Consider the following 17,052-nt stretch of genomic DNA (forward strand, 5'->3'; position numbering starts at 1 on the left):
GAGCTTGAGGGGCGAGGAATATGGTGTCCATTTTGGGGCTGTTAATATGAAATCAAAAGGAATTAATGAAAAGAAATGCACTTAATGGCATGGTTTCTCAATACTTGGTACATGTGGTTTGTTTTAATAAAATCTCGTAAAGTGGGAGTGCGAAGAAATGTTCTATATGTAAAAAGCATAAAACCATTTGTACAACAAAGCACAGACTGATAAACTCAAAACACAGTTAGGATTAGGATTACATAGAGACAGTGAACACAATGAATAATAAAGTAAATGAGTAATGAATATATAGTGCTCATGTAGTAAACATACTATGCAGTGAATACTGAACCTTAAACTCTCGTATCTTTGGGATCAAGGCAGAGGTTATGAGTTGTAGAGTGTCGTACTCCGAACGGGATTCCGAATCGCAGCCTCCAAGTATCAAAAACTAGCAAACGCAGCTAGGATAAGTGTCTAGGGATACCTAAGTGTGTGTATGCCAATCATATAGAGAATATGTGGAGAGAAAGGTAAGACGGGTAAGTAAGCAAGACAAACAAAGTCAGCATGCAAGCATAGGGAAGATCGCCGTTTGCAAGTGTAGGGAAAAATGTGAGAATGACAATACTTTGAACTTAACCAACTCGATCAATTATCACCATGAGAGAGAGAGAGAGAGAGAGAGAGAGAGAGAGGGGAGGGGGGGAAGTCGACACCACGTTGAGAGGGGAACCGGTCTCTTCCTCTTTTTAGGAATTTATTGAAATAAAACCACGGGAATCAAGTACCTAAACCATATACAAAAGGCTTGATTTATTTCGATTTCGGAAATTAGGGCTTTGAAACTTTGATTTTTGTAAACTTTGGGCAGCAAGTTGATTTTCTTCTTTAGTGCTTGGATTAGATCAAGCTAAGTAGAAAGTGTTTCTTGGATGAGAGATAGATAGGAGAGTATAAAGCATACCGTTGAAATTTTAGCATGAGAGCTTGTTTCAAATGAAGAGAGAGTCCTCCAATATATAGGTGTGGGACTTGGGTGCTCAAAAGTGGAAAGTAGAGGTTACAAGTGACAAGTGTTTGTTGAAAATGACGAGTGTAGGGACACTTGTTTCTTCAAAATGACACATATCCTCTTCTAGATGCCGCATCACTTTTCTAGAGAAAGAAGCTTTCAAACCTTCTACTCTAAAAGTCTCTCAAATAGTTAAAAATTTGATGTAGCTGTTGAAGATAAAATTGTTTCTTGCGAAATTCGAAAGCCTTTGATGTGAACAAAATTTTTATTTGAGCAACTTTCAAAAATAGTAAACTCCTAAATTTTAGTTGTTAAATTTAGCTTTTGGAGAGTTTCATTATATAGGCTCACTGGTTTATGGTTTGTTTCTTCAATCATGAGCATTTAGTTTCACTTTCTGAAATCACTCATTATATAGATTTCTAGTCAATGTGACTATCTGAGTGTAAAAGTAGTCATCTAAGATTTTTAGTCAATCTGATTGTCTAACTAAACTTTGAATTTCTCTTAGGCATCTTATCAATGACGACCCAAGTATAATTATAGGGCGTTTTGGCCATTGGTCACCCTTATATAGAAAGATGAAGATTTAATCATATGTTGAAACACTTAAATAATACAAATCGCCTTTCAAAGTATACGAGTATCAAATTAATTTGGAATCATTGAGCCAGTATGTCTTTAATGACATTTTATATTCGCTTGTTTTGCTTTTATCACCTTGTGCCCTTACAGGATGATAGTATGGTAATAAACGAGCCTTGTTGGAACATGCATGCTTGGCTGATAAGGATAAATGGGATATTGGTGGGAGATAGGTAGGTGGTGTAGGATATGGAGGTGGATAAGGTAGGTTTGGTGGTGGTGGATAAGAGAGTGATTGAAATATGGCTTCGGGAAAGACAGAGAAAAACGATGAAAATCCTGAGCACGAGTGATTCTTTCTCCTCCCAACCACGCCTAGATAAGTGCTGGCATCTCTCTCCCCGTTTCCTTTGCCAGCCGTCAACTTTTCTTGAGTCCTACTATTCTTGGACTCTCTTCTCTCTAGGCTCCCCTTAACCCTGTTCGGGCGCCCAAGAGCCCGGACGGTCATTCTCGTGCATGTTCCCCTAGATTTACCTTAACATTACATTAAATGTTACTTTAATGTCACATTCAATATTTGTGACCTTAATGCCACATTAAATATCACTTTAATGTCACATTAAATATCACTTTAATGTCACATTAATGTCACATTTCCTTCCCCTTAAGAATCGGTTTCGTCCTCGAAAACGATACTTGGAAGGTCTAACTGTAAATCGGAAAACCTTTTCTTTAAAGTACTTACTCGCTTCCATGTTGAGCTTTCTTCTGAACAATCTTTCCACTTAACCAAACATTCCTGATAAATAGTATTCCTTGTTCGTCTGTTACGAACATTTAATATTTTTTCTGGTTCATGTGGATTAGATTGGTCATAGAATAGCTCCTCAATATCATCATTTAAGATTAGATTATCCAAATCACCTAGCTTCTTCCTTAATTTACTTACATGAAAAACTGGATGCATTTTACTACCAGCAGGTAGTTGGAGCTTGTAAGCCAATTCTCCCACCTTTTTAAGTATTATGAAAGGACCACAATATCTTGGTGAAAGCTTTGGACATTGTCCCTTTTTCATAGTTTTAGTTTGTTCAGGCACCTTAAGATAGACCAATTCTCCTTCTTCAAAGGAGATGTCTCTTCGGTGAGGATCTGCATATGCTCTAGCTCGATTTTGAGCTTTTTTAATATTTTCTTGAGCAAATTTTAACATACTATTCATATTCTCCAAAAAATCTTTAGCTGCCTGAACCTTTTCCTTATGTAGTCCTACTGCAAAAGGAGCTCTGGGCTGAAACCCATACATTAACATAAATGGACTATATCCAGTGGAAGAGTGCTTGGCACTGTTATATGCAAACTTTGCTATCGGTAAATACTCTTCCCAATTAGTTTGCCTTTTACTTACATATGCCCTAAGCACATCTTCAAGAATTTGGTTAACCCTTTCAGTTTGCCCATCTGTTTGCGGGTGATCCGCCGTACTCATGCTAAGTTTAGTATCCAATTTCCTAAATACCGCACGCCAAAAATGGCTATCAAATTTTCTATCCCGATCAGAAACTATATTTGCCGGAAGGCCATACAATCGGTATATGTTCTCTACGAACAATCTAGCCAATTCTGGTGTTTTAACATCAGTTGAAGTTGGAATGAACCTAGCCATTTTGGTTAACCTATCCACAATTACCCACACAGAGTCGTGTCCCCTCTGTGTTCTAGGTAAAGCAACAATAAAGTCCATGGAGATACTCTCCCATTTTCCCGAAGGAATTTCTAATGGATGGAGAAGTCCTCTCATTTTTAATCTTTCAGCTTTATTAAGCTGGCATTTATTACATTTGACCACATAGTCAAGGACGTCCTTATTCATTCCAGGCCAATAGAACTGCCTTTTAATAAGACTATAAGTCTTATTAACTCCTGGATGTCCCGCACTAGGGGTATCATGACACTCAAAGAGTATCTGGCGCCTTATTTCTGTATCTTTCGGGACACATACCCTACCCTTGTAGAGTAAATAACCATTATCAATGGTAAAATTTTTCCACTTGAATCCAGTTTGAGCAACCCTTGATGCTCCATTTCCTTGTTGAACATCCTCAGATATTCCTTCCTCAGTAGAAGCACTTTCATTTGGATCCCCATTTTTTATTGCTTCCCATATGTTGGAATATGCCGGATCAACCTGGCATTTTCCTTTTAAAGATTCAAGCAAGTTGGAAGTGAACTGAGTAAAACTCAATTCATTAATGATGGGCATTCTGCTGAGTGCATCAGCTACTATATTATACTTTCCTTTTCTATATCTTATCTCATAGTCGAACTCTTGGAGGAGTTCGGCCCATCTGGCTTTACGCCCGTGTAAATCCGGTTGATCATTAAGCTACTTAATGCTTTCATGATCCGATAAAATCAAAAGTTTGGCACCATACAAATAGTGCCTCCATTTCTTCATTGCATGTACTATTGCATACAGCTCCCTCTCATAAACAGAATAATTCTGTTTTGCACGATCTAATTTCTTGCTTTCAAAAGCAACTGGTCGACCTTCTTGTAATAAGACCGCGCCTATTGCCTTATCACTGGCATCAGCTTCAACCACAAATGGTTTATTGGGATCCACTATTAATAATACTGGAGCTGTAGCAATAGCTACCTTAAGTTTTTGAAAACTTTCATTTTGGTCTGTTCCCCAATTAAAACTTTTTCCTTTCCCTTTAAGTTGGTCTGTCATTGGAACAGCTATTTTGGTATAATCTCGAATGAATCTACGATAAAATCCAGATAAACCTAGGAAGATCTGCAGCTCTTCCAGGTTCCTTGGAGGTGGCCATTCAATAATTGCCCTTACTTTTTCTGGATCCATGTTGATTCCCTCTTTCGAGATAATATGCCCCAAATATTTGACCTCTTGTGCAAAGAATTCACATTTAGTTTTCTTCGCATAAAGAGAATGTGTTCTTAACAGTTGGAATACTAATTGTAAGTGTTCCAAATGTTCTTCTCTTAATTTACTAAAGATCAAGATATCATCCAAAAAGACTACTACAAAACGTCCGAGATAGGGCCGTAAAACACTATTCATCAGCTTCATAAAGGTAGCTGGTGCATTAGTGAGGCCAAATGGCATCACCAAAAAATCATAATGCCCGTATCTAGTACGAAATGCCGTTTTGGAAACATCTTGTGTCTTAATTCTTACTTGGTGATAGCCTGATCTTAAATCTATCTTTGTGAAGAATTTTGCCCCTTGTAATTGATCAAAAAGATCTTCCATTCTGGGCATAGGAAATTTATTCTTCACCGTTATTTTATTAAGTGCTCTATAGTCAACACAAAGTCGCATAGAACCATCTTTTTTTTTTACCAATAAAATTGGTGAAGCCCAAGGTGAATTACTGGGTTGAATAAACCCTTTATCCAGGTAATCCTTAATTTGTCTTTCAACTTCTTGATGCTATGTTTCACTTAACCTATACGGTGGTTTTGAAATAGGGCGTGTATCCTTATTTATATCAATTGGGTGATTTATATCACCCCTATCTAGTGGAAGGCCACTTGGTAAGTCAGAAGGAAACACATCTTTAAAATCATCTAACAAACTACTTAATTCATTATTAACATTCAACTCACAAACATAAGAAAATTGTTGCTTTATATTACAGAAAGTAAAAGTATTCTGTACAGGAAGAGACCATAACATATATACCTCACAAACTTCCTTCTTTATCAGCTTCTGAACTTCAGTAGAACACAGCAAAGGATTATCAGATACTTCATGTTCACCTTGAATGACAAAAGTTTTACCATCCCTTTCAAATTCCAGTGTATTATGGTGATAACTACGTTTTAAGGATGGTTCCAATCCCCATAGCCACTCTCTCCCTAGAGCAATATCAGCTCTTTCCATGTTCATTATTTGGAAATCGAGTTTGTCTTTATATTCTTGAATCTCAATTTCCAAATTGGATACCATTGTATCCCATATTTTATTGTCTTGGCCTTGCATCATATGAACAACATATTGATGCCCACTTTTTTGTTGGGGAAGTTTCAATTTTTTGACAAGTGCATAATTTATAAAATTATGTGTGGCAGAGTCATCAATCATGACTCTAACCCTTTTTCCAGCTATCAATCCATGTACTCTAAGTAAATCATGTGGCCCAAAAGTAGGCTGCCACATAGAAGTTGACATACAACACTTATGTTGTACATCCATGTGCAAGACCTCTAAAGATTTATACTTTTCATGGCCCTTTAATTCTAAGGTCTGCACTACATGGATTTGTTTTTCTTTTCCCTTGCCCTTGTCCTTATCCTTTCCTTTGTCTTCCCCCTTTTTCTTTTGAGGGAAATTCCAAGCAGCATGGTTAGGGGATAGGCAATTGAAACACAACTTTTCTTTTTTGGCCTTATCAAAGTCATCAGGACTTAACTTTGGCCTCATATATGGTTTCTTTTCAAAAGGTTGTTTTTTACCCATTTTCCTTTTAAATTTGCCCACAAATTTTGAGGTTTCCAATTCCTTAGACTTGGGCTCCCTATCAGTGAGACTAGTGAGTGTACCTGGACGCATACTATCTTCATGAATTAATGCAAATTTAATTGCCTCTTCCAGCGTCTTAGGTAAACTCCGTTTTACTTGCTTTTTACAGGCTTTATCTAGTCCCCTAATGAATCCTCTTGTTTTTTTGGAATTCATCTATTCCTTCCAATTTGAGGATTATCTCACGATATTCCTCCAGATATGTCAGCAGGGGTCGTCCCTTTTGTTTGACATAATCCCAACTTCCCAATTTCTTTCCATTTCATTTTCAGGAAGGAATTCTTTCAAAAAGACGGATTCAAATTGAGCCCAGGTTTCAGGTATTTTATTTGCCTCCTTTAAAGTTCGCCACCACTTATATGCTTTGGGCCCCAAAGTTAAACTAGCCTCCAGTGCTTGGAGATGTGGTGGGGTATTTTTTAATTTATGTAAATCTTCCCATTTTTGGAGGAAATTAAAGATTGTGTCTTTATTCCTATCTTTTTCCTCCCCGTAAAATTGAGGTGGTTTCATATCCTTTAGAACTGGATTATCCCTCAATTTATGGTAAGGTTGGGGTTCCTTAGGATCTCGCATAGTCACATCTAAATCTTTCGATGAAGATGGGACATCTGAGATTTCTATCTTATTTTTATCTCTTTCCAACAATAAAGTTAATTGAGATTTTATTTCAGTAAGTGTTTGAGTTAAAAATTCCATTTGAACCCCCTGAGTTTGCACACGAGCAGTAAGATCATCGAATTGCTCTCGCGTAGCAAAAAATTCTTCCCATTGTTTTTTTTGTATTTCTGGTTCATGGGGATCTACCATAGGTTGGTCCCCAGAACTAGAGCTTTCCATTACCCTTTCTTTCCCTTTTTCTGCCATTAATACACTGGAATTGGAAAGCAAAGATAAGAAATTTGCATACAAAGTAAAGTACTTCCTTGATTTTAATGGCAGGCGGTGGTTGCTGGTTTGGAAAGAAGCCCGAAGAGTAATGAACAGATTTTATCTTCCCAGACTAGAGCAGTGAAGCAGTCATGCTGGAAATTCAATTTCCTGACTTCAGTCGTGTATGACATTTTCCTGTCCCTCTCACAGCAATCGTGACAACAGTCGTGTCATGTCCATCTCACAGCAGTCGTGACAACAATCGTGTCACGTTTCGCATTTTGCCTCCGTCTCACAGCAGTCGTGTCACGTTTCCTCGCGACCCCACGCCTGGTCCTCGCGACCCCACGCCTGGTCGTTTCGTCTGAACGTTCTTTCTGCCCGTAACGTGTCACTTTTTACGTGACGTGGCACGTCTCATTTTTTCTTTCTTCACGGCCCGTCACGCTTTCACGGCGTCTCTTTTCGGCCAGTACTCATTAATGACGAGTGACACGCGACCTTGCGAAGGACTGACGACCTGGCGGACGACTGACGACCTGGCGAACGACTGACGACCTGGCGAACGACGGATCTGGCCGTTGAACCATAGGCTCTGATACCAATGAAATATGGCTTCGAGAAAGACAGAGAAAAACGATGAAAATCCTGAGCACGAGTGATTCTTTCTCCTCCCAACTACGCCTAGATAAGTGCTGGCATCTCTCTCCCCATTTCCTCTGCCAGCCGTCAACTTTTCTTGAGTCCTACTATTCTTGGACTCTCTTACTCTCTAGGCTCCCCTTAACCCCGTTCGGGCGCCCAAGAGCCCGGACGGTCATTCTCGTGCATGTTCCCCTAGATTTACCTTAACATTACATTAAATGTCACTTTAATGTCACATTCAATATTTGTGACCTTAATGTCACATTAAATATCACTTTAATGTCACATTAATGTCACAGTGATGGATTAGGTGGATAGGCAAAAATAGGCAGTGAGTATCCAAGGAGTGTCGATTGATACGGAGGCATTGGGACACGTGATCCTTTTCCAAATGTTGGTTGGGAAATAGAAGAATGACCGGTTAGTGTACTAGGTAATGCTATGGAGGCAAACTATGGTACTAGTTGGGGTACACTTGGGTATGTTTGGGATGCACTCCCAAAGGGTAACTTGAAATTGTGTGTGAGGGAGGCCGAGCCCCCCATCATGGGTATCTTGCTCGGATAGGTGGAAGGAGGTGTCCTAAAGGTTGTGCCTAAGTATGTGGAACCCCCCAAGGTGGTGTGTGGTAAAACATGTGGTGCACTTAATGGAGGTTGAAAGAAAGGTACAACGGAATATGAGGGGGGATAGATGGAAGTTCAAAGGATTTGTGATTGGTATGGAAGTGGGAAATGATGTGGGTTCCTTTTGTCCATTAAATGTAGGAAATTGAAAAGATGATTGTGATGTGGATGTGGATGCACCTACTCCAGTTTGACCATGAGAAACAAAATCATTTGAACAAAAAGTAATGAAGGGATATTTACAACTGCTTGCTTCAATTTCTTACCTTCTTTTGAGTTTAGAAAGAAAAATATATCTTCTTCATTGCTCATAAAACCAAAAAACATTATGGATAATCACTTCATCAAGAGAATCTCCTGACGGTTGAGAAAAAGAGAAATCATGTTGAATAGAATCAGAAACATATGTTTTCATACCTGACACTAGAGTAAAGATGAATGATGGAAGTTGTGTATAGTCTGTGCTAGTTTCAACTTGTAGATGGCCAGTTCGTAGTGGAGATTCTTTCTTTCCTACGTGGTCATTAATTCTATTCATCGAACCTAAAGGAGAAAACTCAATCTTACCTTAAATTTGTTGTTGAGCCCTATGCATAAGGATGAGATCGTACTCCGTAGCTGAAATCTTGTATGGTCGGTGGACTCCATGATAGTCTGAAGTCTCTCTAGCCATGTAAGATCTATCATTGGCAAGTTGGGAGGCCCACTCCTAAATGATTCTGGACATGTTTGGCTATGGAGATTGAAGCGGTTCGAAAGTGTTTAAACTCATCAAACCCTTATGTTGTTCTTACTTCTGCGGATGAGCTTTCCAATCAAAGTCCTAGGTATCTCAAAGAGAACTTGGCTTTGATACCATGTGAAGAAATGCTGTAAACATAGAAAATATTAATTGATGACAAAGCACAAACTGATAAAACACAGTTAAGGTTAGGGTAACTCAGAGATAACGAACATAGAGAATACTGAAGTGAATGTCTATTGAAAATACAATGTTCATGCAGTAAACATACTATGTAGTGAATGAATATCGAACCTCGAACTCCTACGTCTCAAGGAGCAAGGCAAACGTAATGAGTTGGAGAGAGTGTCGTACTCTGAATGGATCTTGAAATGTAGTAAGATAGCCTCCAAGGGTTGAACACCAGCAAATGCACCTGTGGAAGTTGGATTTGCTCTATATATATATATATATATATATATATATATATATATATATATATATATATAGAGAGAGAGAGAGAGAGAGAGAGAGAGAGAGAGAGAGAGAGAGAGACTAAAAAGGCAGGTACGTGAGAGGAGAGTAAAATTGCAACAAGCTGATGATGATGTGGTAGGTTGATGACAGCAAAAATGTAGGTATGATGACATGGCAGGCTAACGGCAGCAAAAACGTACTTATGATGATGTGGCAGTCCGTACAACAGCCGTAGATCACAAACGCATTAGTTCAGCAGTTTGCTAGCTGTAGACAATATGGCTGATCAGCAAACACAGTAGAAATCGATGTAGACTACATGATGGAGGTTGGAAATAGGTGCATGATGGATGTAGATAGCAACGAGCAGCTTTGGTTGAGATTTCCTCTGTGAACGAGGTGTGGGCAGCAAAGCTAGAGGGCTTGAAACCTGCAAAAACGAGGTTGGGCTGAATGGAGGGCAGCCTATGAAACCAGCTTTCCTTCTTGGAATGGGTTGTGATAACCAGATTGAAGAGTTAATTGCAGCAATAAATAAATGCACATAAAATGAAATACACACTTTACCATAACATTCTTGGACAATAGACACCCTGTTGGCCCCAAAATTGGCGCCCCTTGCGGTATTTCTTTAGCTTTCATTCAATTGGAAGGAGTACAACTTGAGATTCTTCAATCTCCTCGTGCTAACCAATTGCTCTTGCTGTCATAAATGACCAGCAAGCCTTTTGGGTCATTTGCCCCTTGATTCACCCAGGACTTCTTCTCCAATTTGACCCTTGGCTGGCCAAATGCTATCCCAAATCAATTTGGGATGGGCTGGCTCTTGAAATCCCTTGATAATCTTCAACTATCAGCTGTTGATTTCAATCCCTTGAGCCTTCAATCTCTAGCACGGATCCCAAGGTGGCTGCTAAACCCTAATTTCTACTGTAAATTAGGGTTTACTGCAGAAATTACAGATCAGCCCAACAAAAATGGCTGACATCTCCTTCGAATGGCTAAGAATTGCTGAGAATGGCTGAGCATAGGCTGAAGGAGATGAGATAATGCTATAGAGAGAGAAAATTCTGAGATTTGTTGTGAAGAACTGATCAAAATCAGCTGTTGCCCTGTTGTACCAGCCCCAAACGGATGCACCGACAACAATAGGAGCATCAGAGACTGTGATCTTCAGGAGAAGGTGCATCAGCAACAATTGCTAGCTTCCCAAGGTCAAGAATATGCAATCTCCATCACCAAAATGGCCTCCAATGGCTAGGAAATGCCCAAAAGCTGGCAGCAACAGTCCAACACCTCTTTCCAACAACTCCAAAATGAAAAAACGAGATTTTCCTCTCCCTTCAGCCCTATTTAGCCTTTCCCCGACTTGCATGGGAAAGTTTTGCCAAGTGACAGCTTTCTTAATCCATTTTCAGCAATTTCCAGTCATTTAATTAATTTTCAAAAGTAATTAATTCTGAAAATTAATTCAGCCCTTAATCCATGCCCAAAAAACCTTGCCCATCCAAAAATTAATTGGCTAGGCCATTTGCAACCCAAAGTGGTCCCATGCATTCATTGACCCTTGAACAAGCATTAATCCATTAATTAATGCCTAGTCCCTAGTGTCACCACTGACACTTAATGGCCAATTAATGGTCCTAGGGGCAAACTGACACCAAAATTCACGTAGAATCTAAGTGTAACTTGTTACAACTTTTGCCTTTGACACCTATCTTTTTCACAGGGTCCTTCGGCCTTCAACTGTGAAAAAGTAGCTTGCACCTCACATGTGCAACACATGTGCATCTTTTAATTGCACATTTGATTAACCCTTTAATCAAATGTCAATTAAGCATAAGCAAAGCATCAAATTTTCACGTCCTTGTGACAGACCACCCCCTTGAAATCCTTGCAATCGTCCTCGATTGCACTGTAATGTGTCAAAGCAAACAATATTGCACTGGAATTTTCACAAGGCATCATAGTCAACACAACATTGGCCACTGCTGGCTAACTATCTCATATGCCCACCATTTGCTGAAAATTTCCTGCCAGCATAAACATAGAATAAAGCTCAACAATAGTTCAGAACTGTTGCCAGAAACTCATCGGATGCATCCCAAACTTTTGTTTCTCAACAATGTTGACTACACAATCATAGTAAAGCATAAACCGAGCCGAAACTATGGCTGAATTGTCAATGGCATTCAATACACATGCTGCTATCCATAGAACCAGCTGAATACCACTGAGTCTAATGATCATACACTGAAAACCAGCACTCCGTAATCAGTCTCTCATGATCATAACTTGATGCAAATGTACAGTTTCAGAGCTACGTGAAAACCATACCCATCTGCATACATACCACAGTGACTAGTACACTGAATAGTGACATATTGTCAGCACAGTACCTTGGATGGATGTTGAATACATCTGAGATCCACTATACACGAGAGCAATCCATTCCTGGAGGAGTGGAAGTGCTACCTCCCCCTTGAGTATCAGGTGGTACTCTTGACCCTTGCCCTGCTGAACCTGAAAGAGCCCGATCCAAAGTCGGCTCTAAGTGAAGGGCATCAAGGTAAAGCTGCAACAACTGAGGATGGTCTGCCAAGTCATCCTCTTCCATCCATTTAGCATCCATTGGTGAACAGTTGTGAAACTTCACCCACCCAATAGCTTATGGAAGCTTTACCTTTGACCTTTTCTCTTTATGTGCCAAAATCTGCTCGGATACCAATATCTCATTTAGCTCCTCTACATTGGACTGAATTTCAGTAGATACATCCTTAGACACATCACCATAAAAAGGCCTCAACAAGCTCACATGAAAGGCATAGTGTATCCGCTAGTGTAGAGGCAATTTCCATGATAGCCAGCATTGAATGGAGCATTTGCATGACCAACACTTATTCCTTGAGCCCCAAAAGCACGACGGGGTACCGATGCTTGCCCATATGCGTGATTTTGCACACCAGGCATCGTACCGATGCTGCCATACATCGGATTATGCATTCCATGAGCCATACTTGAATAGATTGGGTTATGCAAGCCATGCATTGGTTGCTGAAAGTTATGGGAATGTGTGCCATACATTCCTACATTCGGTTGCTCACCCATCATAGCATGAAAAATTGTGCTACCACCAAAGTAAGCTGGCTGCCCCAAATTCTCATGCAAACCTTGCTGTCCAAAAACCATAGGATTAGCATTTACATCATGAACTTGCACTTGCATTTTTTGCCCATCTGGCACCAACTGCTTTTCACCATGAGCATCTTTAGGAGCATCTTGAGAAGGCTTTGGCTTGTTCTTCAGTGCATCTTGCTGTCCCGAAGTTCTAGAAGAGGATTTTCTCTTCTTGCCCTTGTTGTCCTTCGTAGGAGTGTTCAAAAACCGAGTAAACTGAGGATCTTTTGCCAATTCAGTAAAGATATTGGCTGTTGCCCTCATTCGATTCTTGAATGCATCATCAAATTCCTTTTCCCCTTGCTGATCATCATCATCTTTCTGCATTGAGGGTCCAACTTCTTGGCCTTCAACCACATTTTCAGCATGCTGTCCATGATTCGTGCCTTGTCCAAGATGAGGCATTGCGTTTCCTTCTTTCCCATGTAAATGTGCATCATGAGACCCATCATTACTGCTTGATTGCATCCCACTGTATGAAGACATCTTGCTGTAATTTCTCAGCTGAGCACAAAGATCAACACTAGCACAAAGCTTTGGCTTGCAATCAGCTGCCTCGGGCCCACCAAATCAAGAGATTTGATGTATCCCGGCAATGGAACCTTAAAACCAGTCTTCTTGGAATGGGTGGTGATAACCTGATTTAAGAGTTAATTACAGCAATAAATAAATGCACATAAAATAAAATACACACTTTGCCATAACATTCTTGGACAATAGACACCCTGTTGGCCCCAAAATTGGCGCCCCTTGTGGTATTTCTTTAGCTTTCATTCAATTGGAAGGAGTACAACTTGAGATTCTTCAATCTCCTCGTGCTAACCAATTGCTCTTGCTGTCATAAATGACTGGCAAGCCTTTTGGGTCATTTGCCCCTTGATTCACCCAAGACTTCTCCAATTTGACCCTTGGCTAGCCAAATGTTGTCCCAAATCAATTTGGATGGGCTGGCTCTTGAAATCCCTTGATAATCTTTAATTATCAGCTGCTGATTTCAGTCCCTTGAGCCTTCAATCTCTGGCACGGATCCCAAGGTGGTTGCTAAACCCTAATTTCTGCTGTAAATTAGGGTTTACTGCAGAAATTACAGATCAGCCCACCAAAAATGGCTGAGATCTCCTCCAAATGGCTAAGAATTGTTGAGAATGGTTGAGCATAGGCTGAAGGAGAAGAGAGAATGCTGTAGAGAGAGAAAATTCTGAGATTTGTCGCGAAGAACTTATCAAAATCAGTTGCTGCCCTGCTGTACCAGCCCCAAACGGATGCACCAACAACAATAGGAGCATCAGAGATTGTGATCTTCAGGAGAAAGTGCATCAGCAGCAATTGCCAGCTTCCCAAGGTCAAGAATATGCAATCTCCATCACCAAAATGGCCTTCAACGGCTAGGAAATGGCCCCAAAAGCTGGCAGCAACAGTCCAACACCTCTTTCCAATAGCTCCAAAATGAAAAAACGAGATTTCTCTCTCCCTTCAGCCCTATTTAGCCTTTCCCCCACTTGCATGGGAAAGTTTTGCCAAGTGGCAACTTTCTTAATCCATTTTCAGCAATTTCCAGCCATTTAATTAATTTTCAGAATTAATTAATTCTGAAAATTAATTCAGCCATTAATCCATGCCCAAAAAATTGACCTTGCCCATCCAAAAATTAATTGGCTAGGCCATTTGCAACCAAAAGTGGTCCCATGCATGAATTGACCCTTGGACAAGCATTAATTCATTAATTAATGCCTAGTCCACCGATTAAAAACTCTCTTGAATCGCACACCATTTTTATGGTTTTTGATTAATTAAGCATTTTTGGGGCTGTTTAAGTGCCTAATTCAGCATGTAATGCTTATCTTAGCTCAACACTGTTTAAAGCAGGTCCTTTTACTAAAGGATTAAGGTCTCAATTTCTTGCTAACCCTAATTTCTATGCACAACGGAATCACTTTAAGCCTTGTATGAAAGTTGCTGATGAGCACCAACAGGAAGCTATGTACAAGGCCATTGCTAGCAAGATTTGGTTGACTATCAAAGCTCTACCTGCAAGTAAGTTGCAAGCCATGCTGGAGTATGCCAGCGTCCCTCCTATGGAGGCAATCATTGGTATGAAGTGTCTCCTGAACCATCGAGCACCAAAAAAATGCTCATGTTGCATTTATTTTTCCCCTCTCTTCTTAGCTCTCCTTCCCTCCTTGTGTTCACAATAGTCATCTTGGGTGTTTGGGATTTTGAGTTCTATTTTAAATCTGCAAGAAATTTTGTAATCAGATCAGGTCAGTTTGGCATGCAAGGCTCTGCTTACTCCTGAGGATTATAATATCATATCTGCTTTGGGCCTGCATTTGGGTGCAAGTCAAAGCCGTGCAGACATGGAGTTCATTGCTGTTTTCATGAAGGAAACCAACTTTTTGTACCTGTTGACTTTGGGCTCACATCTGGTTGAATGGGAAAGGCTAGTTTGAAACAGGTGGTTGATGTAAAGAAACCAATGTTCTGATTAGATTGTGTTACGTATTCCTGATTTAATGTCATTGTGTGTCTGATGTAGACTATGTATTCGTAGTTTACTTATTAAAAAATAGCATCGAGTTAAATTGTTTCCGTACATTGCAGCACAATGCGAGGGGCATTATCTCAATGGCAAATAGTGGTCCCAATACCAATGGCAGTCAATTTTTTATTACCTATGCTAAACAGCCTCATCTGAATGGACTTTATACCATCTTTGGGCGAGTTATCCATGGCTTTGAAGTGCTTGATCTGATGGAAAAGGTATAGAATCGCCTTTAGCTTCTCATTTAACACGCTGAATGCTCACGGTTCCTGATGTTACATGTTTTAATTTCAGAGCCAAACTGGACCTGGTGATCGTCCCCTTGCTGAAATCAGACTTAACAGAGTGACCATACATGCTAACCCTTTGGCTGGATAAGCTTGGAAAACACCAGGAATTATTTTAGAGTCACAGTATGTTATTCTGCAAAGAATTATTCCAGAGTCAGTATGTTATTCTGTGCAGACTAGGGAAGACTTGTTACTAACTAAGCTTAAACTAAGTTGTGTTATTATTAGTTGAGGAAGAGTATAGTTATGTTTTATCATGTGTTGGCTTGCAACATTTCTCCAACTTTGGACAAGATAAATGAGTTGGAGATCAAACTTAACAGAGTGACCATACATGCTAACCCTTTGGCTGGATAAGCTTGTAAAAGACAAGGAATTATTTTAGAGTCACAGTATGTTATTCTGCAAAGAATTATTCTAGAGTCATGGTATGCTATTCTGTGCAGACTAGGGAAGACTAGTTATTAACTAAGCTTAAACTAAGTCGTGTTATTATTAGTTGAGGAAGAGTAATGTCTTATCATGTGTTGTCTTGCAGCATTTCTCCAACTTTGGAGAAGATAATTGAGTTGGAAAGCCGCTTGCTTGTCTATATTCTATTATTTTGTTCTATTTGTAATGAGTGGGAAACAGCTTGGGATGGCTTAATATCTGATGACCTATTTTTTATGTTTCTGAGAAGTGAGGCACAAGAACAAGACCGTTACACAAGTTAGTAGTTTAAGTTGTGCAATTAGTTACCTTACCAAGGGATTGTGGATTAATACTCTGCAAAATTAGCTGAATCGCAGGAGTATGCAGCTTCCAGCACATTCGGCCTAGCTGAGAGGCCTCTCCACCTTCATAGGTTATAGAATAGGAAGGTACTTGAGGATGTGGAAGATAGGTTGTCAACCAATCTGGTGGGTTGTGATGCCAAACTTTTTTGAGGGGAAGTGTGAAAAAAGGTCCATGAGTCCTAGGTTAGTAAAAAAGCCTCTCTTCTCTTCCTCATCCTCTCAGAGTTGCTTTGCATCCTCTTTTATCTCCTACGAAGAGAGTGGATGATCTCTATCCAAATCATCGATAGTTTTTATAGTGGGTACATGCTAAATGTCTATCACATGATTGCATCTCACGATCCGAATGTACCAAGTTGTGATACCGACAATTAGCTCCCATCTAGGACAGTGTTCTCGGGTCCATTGTGCATGCGAGTACTCTGGAGTTGGAATCCTACTTAGATGCGGTCCAATGATGAGAAAAGAAAAGCTTCCTTGAATGTCCTTATAGCCACATGGTAGGCTTTCACAACCATGGGCTTTGTTGTGTTGTGGAATATCATCTTGAGAGCTCTCCTCTATATCCAAGCCGAGTGTCAATCACTAAGCTTTTATGAGCTAATAATCATAGGAAGATGGATATCTTCCTAAGCCTAAAGCTCTCATCTAGCCTCCTCCAAAAGTTTGATAAGAAATGGTATGATATGATTTGCTTATGCCAATGGGACGTGGTTGGTGGCTATCTCCTTATCTTCCTCATCTAAATCCTCCTCCCCGACCTAGTAGTATAACCAAAGAAG

General features: G+C 39.9%; 1 protein-coding gene across 1 annotated transcript in view; it reads left to right on the forward strand.

Annotated features, from left to right (window-relative positions):
* LOC148022612 (Cyclophilin-like peptidyl-prolyl cis-trans isomerase family protein) overlaps positions 1 to 15,919 on the forward strand; it is a 68,181-nt gene extending 52,262 nt beyond the window's left edge. The window contains exons 4-5 of the mRNA XM_087695565.1: positions 15,261 to 15,419; positions 15,496 to 15,919. Of these exons, the coding sequence (XP_087551691.1) occupies positions 15,261 to 15,419; positions 15,496 to 15,579 (243 nt within the window). The 3' untranslated portion in view covers positions 15,580 to 15,919. The remainder of the gene's footprint in view (positions 1 to 15,260; positions 15,420 to 15,495) is intronic.
* Positions 15,920 to 17,052: the final 1,133 nt, after the last annotated feature.

The sequence above is a fragment of the Lygodium microphyllum genome, chromosome 16, assembly GCF_053477565.2.
Source record: "Lygodium microphyllum isolate KBCC chromosome 16, Lygodium_microphyllum_v1.1.10, whole genome shotgun sequence".
Lineage (NCBI taxonomy): Eukaryota > Viridiplantae > Streptophyta > Polypodiopsida > Schizaeales > Lygodiaceae > Lygodium > Lygodium microphyllum.